This window comes from Plasmodium gallinaceum (assembly GCF_900005855.1).
Source record: "Plasmodium gallinaceum strain 8A genome assembly, contig: PGAL8A_v1_21, whole genome shotgun sequence".
Taxonomy (NCBI): domain Eukaryota; phylum Apicomplexa; class Aconoidasida; order Haemosporida; family Plasmodiidae; genus Plasmodium; species Plasmodium gallinaceum.
In genome coordinates, this window is record NW_021628323.1 from 607909 (window position 1) to 616051 (window position 8143).

At 15.1% G+C, this 8143-nt stretch overlaps 2 protein-coding genes across 2 annotated transcripts; one reads left to right on the top strand and one right to left on the bottom strand.

Moving 5' to 3' along the window:
* Window positions 1-133: 133 nt before the first annotated feature.
* PGAL8A_00036300 (kinase, putative) lies at window positions 134-3685 on the bottom strand (the record flags this gene model as incomplete). The annotated part of the gene is made up of 1 exon (XM_028674364.1): window positions 134-3685. The coding sequence occupies one exon, from the start codon at window positions 3683-3685 to the stop codon at window positions 134-136; it is 3552 nt and encodes a 1183-aa protein (XP_028530725.1).
* Window positions 3686-5710: 2025 nt separating this feature from the next.
* PGAL8A_00036400 (conserved Plasmodium protein, unknown function) lies at window positions 5711-6670 on the top strand (the record flags this gene model as incomplete). The annotated part of the gene is made up of 1 exon (XM_028674366.1): window positions 5711-6670. One exon carries the CDS (start codon window positions 5711-5713, stop codon window positions 6668-6670), a length of 960 nt encoding a protein of 319 aa, XP_028530726.1.
* Between the last annotated feature and the right edge of the window lie 1473 nt (window positions 6671-8143).

The window sequence follows — 8143 nt, forward strand, 5'->3', positions numbered from 1 at the left end:
TATTTAAAATATAAAATCTTTATTCATTTATACAAAAAAAAAAAAAAAAAAAAGGAAAGAAAAAATATATTTTTTAAACATATAAAATTTGATATATATTATTAAGTTAATTTAAACACAGTATGAAACATTGTTAAATATTTGATTCTTGTGTGTTTTTTTGATTTTCAAAATAAGAAAGGGATGGTGGTATATTACTATTAAAAAATATAGTTTTACATAACTTAATCAAATTATTTAAGCCAAAAAGGATGTCTAAATTAATTTTTTTTTTTTTTTCTTCTTTTTTTAAATAATTTAAATTTTCAAAAGAATAAGTGAAATCAATCCATTTTATATCACAATTTAAAGGGTTTTTTTTATCATATATTATTAGTAAAGAAGTAGAACAAAAATAATATAAAGATTGTTCTTCTAACCATAATTTTAAATTTAATAATTTGGGTAAAATAATGTAAACAATATTTTTTAAAAAAATTGTTAAAAAGTATAAAACTTGCTCTTCATTAAGTTTCAAACCAAGTTTTCTGTTTACTTTTAATCTTTTGTTCATATCATCATAGCATTCTTTTATTTCTGTTTTTTTTTTTTCTGCATATTTTTGCAATTTTTCACTTTCACCTAGTTCATTTCTCTGAATTATATTCTTTTTTATTATAAAATCGGAATAAAACTTTTTTATATTTTCATCTTCTAATATATTATCATAATTTATATAATAAATTAAAGAACATATACGAAAACCTAAAGTTTTCTGAGTAGTTTTTAATGAAGTGACACTTTGTTTCCATGATTTTAATAGGCAGTATATTTCATTATTATCATATTTATTAAAATAACTTGGTAAATTTAAGTCTTTTGATGAAATATGAATTATATGTTGATCACTTGTATTAGTATAAAAACTTCTTATTTTTTTCTTCATTTTTGACCATTTTTTTACATATTTTTCCTTTTCATTCCAATCTAATAATTCACTATCATTCAGCAAATCTTCATTAAACGATAAATCATTATCTTTCAATGTATTATAACCTAATTTTAAATCTAGTATTTGTTGATCAGAATATTTTATTTCATTACATACCTTCTTTAATTTTAAAGCCAAATAAACATTATCAATATTTTCATTTATTATATTATTATAGTTTCCTATTTTCCATTTTTCATTTGTTTGATTTGTTGATTTTTCTGAATTAAATTCATTTTTATAATTTTCATTTAATTTTTGTTCACTATCAGAAAATTTACTTTTTTGTTTTTTATTTACATCACTTTTATTATCATTTAATATTTCCATATTTTCACTCTCTATTTTTTCATTTAAATTTTTCTCATTTATCCTATTTTTGTTATTATCTTTATTAATACTATAAATTTTTTCATAATTATTTAACTCTTCATTAGTTTGATTATTACCTAATATTTTTTTAATATTTTCTTTAAAAGAATTTTTTGATATTTTTCCTTCTTTTTCTTTTTCTTTTTCTTTTTCTTTTTCTTTTTCTTCGTTTTCTCTACATTTATATACAGGAACAATATCAAAACATTTCGGAATCAACTTATGCTTAACTAAAAAAGATAAAATAAACTTTTCATTTAACATATTTTCTTTTTCATTATTTTTTAATAATTTATCATCTACATTAATATATTTCTTATCAAAATGACAAAAGTTTTCTTCATATGAATTATTGTGGAAAATTTTTTTTTCTTCTAAATTTATATCTTCTTTAGATAAATTATTTATTTTATTATTTAACTCTTTAAAAATAGTTGTACCTGATATTTTTTCACTTTCATTTGTATTATTTTTAATCAAATGGTTATAAGATGTAATTTCATTATTAATCAAATTTGAATTTATACTTTTACATGAATTTGCATTTGAATTTATGCTAATATCTTCATTTATATCATCATTTAAATTTTTATTATAATTTAATTTTTCTATCTTTTGTTCTATATTATTCAATTCATTACAATGTTTTTTCATTGTTTGCATATCATTATTTTCTATATATTGACCAAATAGAAAATTTTTTTTATTTACTAATTTTGATTTTAAGTTTGTTTTTACAAATTCTAAATTATTATAAAAACTAGAACTTTTTTTAAAAATACTGTCCATGTTAAAAATATCATTTGATAATTTTTTCGAAAAATATAAATTAAGAGAACTTTTTTCTTTGTAATTAAAATTGTTGTCACTTAAATTGTCTAATGAATGATTCTTTTTATTATAATTGTTTTCTATAACTATATTTCCTATAGTATCATCACTATTAATATTTTCTTCATAATTTAACAAATTTGAATTAGTCGTAACGGTCTTACTTAATGTTTCATCTCCCTCACAAGAATTTGATTTATTAAAGCTTTTTTTCATTACATTATACTTTATTTTTTGTATATTATCAATTACTTTATGTAATTTATCGTATAAATTCAAATAATTTTTTTTTTTTTTTTTTTCATTTATAGTATTAATATTCTCACGCTTTTTTAGCTTTTTATGATTTTTATATATATAATTGAATGAAGTAAAAGCATTAATATAAAAATTTGCTTCTCCATTTTTAAAAAAAGGAATTATTTTATAAATAAATTTGGAGTTTTCATTTGTTAATATTACTGAAGTACCTGTTAATTTTAAGTTTGCCATATTATATAGTATTTCATCATTATTTCTATGTGAGTATTTTTTTTTTTTTTTTCTCTTTCTATTTTTATCAATACAAGGTAAATACATATTTATAATTTTGTATGCTTTATCTAATTTTCCCTTGGATAAATTTAAAAAATTAAAATTTTCTATAAAATTACTTTCATTATTGAAACAATCATAGTTAGTATCATCACTACTGCTTTCTTCATTTATTAGCTTAAAACTATTATAATTAAAGTTATAAGAATCATATATATTTCTTCTATTTTTAATTATATCATTTTCTATTATATAATTCTGTAGCATTTTCATTTTCATATCTTTTATATTATTTATGATAACATTTTTTTTAGTGAAAAAATTTTCATTTTTATCATAATCATTTTTAATACTATTATATAAAAGATTGCCATTTATAACATTAATATTTTTATTATTATCATTTGGAATATTATTTTTATCACTTTTATATTTCATATCATTTTCATTATTATTATCACTTTTATATTTTATATCATTTTCATTATTTTTATCACATTCATATTTTATATCATTTTCATTATTTTTATCACTTTCATATTTTATAACATTTTCATTATTTTTATCACATTCATATTTTATATCATTTTTTTTATCACTTTTATATTTTATATCATTTTCATTAGTAGACACATTTTTTCCTTTGTTATTATTACTTTCTTCTGTATTAATATTTTCTCTCTTTTTTTGATCTACAAATTTATTTTCGTATATATCTCTATTAATTCTATATTTATTTTTAGTGAAATTATTGTTCTTGTTAATTAATATGTGAATATTTTTCTCACTTGATTTTTTTTCATTGTTGTTAAAATTAAAAGATTCATTCTCTTTCCTTATGTTAGATAAATTTATATCTTTCATATTATAACTTTTAGAATTATTATTTGTATTATTATTACTATTTTTTATATAACTGTTACTACCACATGTTTTATATATTTCCCCTTCTTTTGATATACAAACTTTTTCATCCATGTTTTTTTTTTTTTTTTTTTAATTTTTTTGTTAATTCCTATTTTCTTATAAAATAATTTATCAAATATAAATATTACTTATATAACAAATTATAATAATTTTGGTCTTAAAAACAAAAAAATAAAAAAAAAATTAAATGTTCATATAGATAAAAGATTAATAATATAATTTCTTTTTTTTATTATCAAAAATAAGTTTTAATTATATTAATACAATTCAAAATAATGTTATTAATTATATATATATGTATGTATGTATGTGTAATATTATTTTATTTAGAATAATTTTCATAAATAAAATAATTAAAATATTAAAGTAAATTTTTTAAAATAAAATATACTTTAATTTCCAAATATTCATAAAACTTTATTAATAAAAAAAAAAAAAAAAAATATATATATATATATAATAAAAGACTGTTATTGTAATTTATCTATAAATTTTGACTTATTTTCTAATTTTTATTTTGACTTTCATTTAATAAAAAAAAAAAAAAAAAAAAATGAAAAATCTACTTCACCTGAAACATGGTGAATATGTATTAATATTTAAATACATTTTTTTTTTTTTTTCTTTTATTAAAATATTATTAAGATACATATTACTACAAAAATCTAACAACTTATAATGTGTGAATATATAAAAACTTTATATAAAAAAAAAAAAAATAAATATATTTTGAATACTATTTTTTCAAATTTCACAAATACGATACTTAATATTATGCTGTAAAATAATATTACAACTTTTAATATTTCTTGTATTTGTTATATTCATTTGTTTTTAATTTTTTAAAATATTATATTTAATTTTTGTATTTCATCATAATTTTTATAATATATTTAAATTCTGTTTTAATGTTTAATTTTCATATCCTATATATTGAAAACACATTTTTTTTTTTTTTTTGTTATCTTTATATATATATTTTTAATTTTGTGTTTATATTAAAAAACTTTTTTTTTTTTTTTTTTTGTTATATTTTTTTGTTTTAATCTATATAAATTTATGATTTATTTTTTTCAGTTTATATGTTAATTTTTTTTTCTTGTGTGTATAAAATACACAAAATTTTCAATTTCTGTATTTCTATATGAGCATATATAAAGTATAAATTTTTGAATTGGTTAACAAAATTAATTATTAAAAAAATTGAGAAAATTTTAATTTAGTTAATTTGAAAAAAAAAAAATGTTAATTTATAATAAAAAATAAGATAAAATTAAATAAAACAAAGTAAATTGCATAAAATCAAATTTATTAAAAAAACAAAAAAAAAAAAAAATAAAATAATAAAATAAATTAAATAGTTTCATTCTAATTAAAATTTATAGGCATTATAAAAATTCATATAAAAATATTTAAATTAGAATTTTTAAAATTATGAAAAAAAAATATAATATTATATATATATATATTTATTTATTAATTTATTCATTTATTTTTATTTTTTTTTTTTTTCTTTTGCATAGGTAATATAGCACTAAAAATTAAAAATTCAAAAAAATTTTCGAATAATCAAAGATAATTTATTGAAAAAAAAAAAAAAAAAATAAATAAATAATATAAAATAATTATAAAATAATACAATAAAAAAAAAAAAAGTAAATACATAATACGAAGTATATAAATTTAAATGTTTTTATCCAAGAAATTATAGAAAAAATGATGTGATTTTACTAAAATTAGAAATTAAAAACCAAAAAAAAAAAGTTCAAGTTATAATTTTTTTTATTTTTAATATTACCTTGCTTTTATGATTACTTTTTCTATTTTTATGAATTTAAATATTTTATGTTAAATTTTTTTTTTTTCTTCTTTTTTGTTTATTTTATTGAAGAAAATAAAATGTAAAAAAAAAAAAAAAATATATCTACACTTAGTTGAATAAAAACTAAAATAAAACATTAAATGAATAATATTAACAGAAGTTTTAATAATGTTCAATATATAAAGAAAGTGAATAAACGGAAATAAAAAGAAAAAAAAAATTTTATTTTTTTTAATCAATTTATAGAATTTAAAATGAATAAAGATACGTGTAAAGATTCAAAAAAAATTGAAAAATATCGTAGTAATCCTTTTACGAATTCAAAAGAAGATTATTACAATGAAATAATTCAGAAGATAATTTGTTCTATATTAGTTAGTAAAAATATCAAAAAAATAAATTGTTTAGTTTTTGATCTACTATTTGATTTTTTTATGAAAATAATTAAAACTATAGGAATAAATTGTAGAAATTTTTCTTTTTTAAGAGGAAGTGTGGTAGTTAATTATATTGATATAAAATGTTGTTTAAAGTTAGCTTTTAGCAATATATATAATGAAATATATACTTTAAAAAAGTATAATATGTTTAACAATTTTATATTTGATATAGTGGATAATGTGAAAAAATATAATTATATTAATGTTGTTCAAAATTCTTATTTATATTATAAACATTTATGTATGAAAAAAAACGAAAAATCTGATTTTTTAAATGAATTCAATAATATGAATTATTTAAATACAAAAAATTACTTAACCCTAGATTGTTCGTCAACAAATGAAAATGTTAATGTTTTATTTTTAAATGAAAATATAGATATTGAAAAATATAAGGAAATTATGAAATTAAAAAAAAAATATATGCATGATCATATGCCAATTATACCATTATCTATGAATATAAAAGAAAAAAAAACTGGATATATTCAAAAAATAGAATCATGTGATGATTTTTCTTCATCCAATTTATCATCTGAATCATCTTCCTCCTCTTCATCATATGAATCTAGTAAGGAATCAAAAAATTCAGATTATTTTGATGAACATGAGGAATACACAAATGAAGATATCTCGAAAGAAAAAATTGAAATATTGAATTTATTACCAAAATTAAAGGAAATATATATACAAAATAAGAAAAAAACAAAAGATTTGAAAAATTCAGAAACATTTTTATTTAACTCTATAAATACTTTTGAAACATTTGAATAGATACAAAAAAAAAAAAAAAAAAAAAAAAAAAAAAGAGTTTTTTATGAGAACAAAATTTAATATAAATCCGTCTTCTCATTTATACCGTAACACTTTTTATTAAAAAAATTATAATACTAGTAAAACTGCAATATAAACTTATTTTTTTTATTATAGAAAGGTTTAATCCATTTATTTGTTTTGAATTATTTTGAAATACACTGAGAATGCTATTAAAAGTATTTGCATTTATAAATGTAATTTTACTTAATTTATTTTTGTATATATTAATTTAATTAAATCATAATAAAGATCATATAAAATTATTCATTTGGAAAAAATGAAGAAATGAAAATATTTAAAAGAAATAAACAAAAAAAAAAAAAAAAAAAAAAAAAAAAAAAATTAAAATATTGTGGATTTATAATAATTAAAGTTATAGAATTCTATAAAATATTAATTATTATTACTTAATACACTAAAATTTGTTTATAATTTTTTTTTTTTTTTTTTTGAAAGGCTCAAAAATAATTTTACAAAAATAATAAACACATTTATATAATGTGAAAAATTATTACCATTATATCTCTAAATAAAAAAGAAAAAAATTATAATATATTTATAGATCTAATAGAAGAAAAGAAAACAAATATATACATATATACATATTTTATTGTTATTTAAAATTAAAGTAGAATGATAAACATAAAATAGATACAGAAGTTTCTTTCATGAGTTTATAAATATTTTAAAATTTATACTTTTTCTCATTTACTTCTATTAAATAGCGTTTAGAATTCTCTTATTGATTTTTGATGATTCTTATAGTAAATTTGAAGTATTTCTATTAAAAACTATAAATATAATAACATAAAAAAAAAAAAAAAAAAAAAAAGGAAATGAAAAAAAAAAAAAAAAAGATATATATGAGAAATTATTTTCAAAAAAATTGAAATGAATATATCATTTCTTTGATTCAAATTTTTATAAAAGTAATACAAATATGTATATGCTTTTTTCTTTTCTCTTTTTATTTTTTGATTTTACATTTCTCTTAATATCTTAATTTTTTCTTGTTTATATATTTTTTAATCTTATATATATATATATATATATATATTTAATTATTAATGGAAAATAGTTCCCTTAACTTTTTTAGATTCCTCTCTTTTTGTATTAAAAATGGATGCCTTTAAAAACTTTTTATTCATTTTTCTTATCATATTTTTCTTTTTTTTTTTTTTTTTATTTTTTTTTTTATTTTTTTTTTTTTTTTTTTTTTTTTTTTTTTTCTTTTTTTTTTTTTTTTTTTTTTTTTTTTTTCTTTTTTTTTTTTTTTTTTTTTTTTTTTTTTCTTTTTTTTTTTTTTTTTTTTTTTTTTTTTTCTTTTTTTTTTTTTTTTTTTTTTTTTTTTTTCTTTTTTTTTTATTTTTTTTTTTTTTTTTTTTTTTTTTTTTTTTTTTTTTTTTTTTTTTTTTATTTTTTTTTTTATTT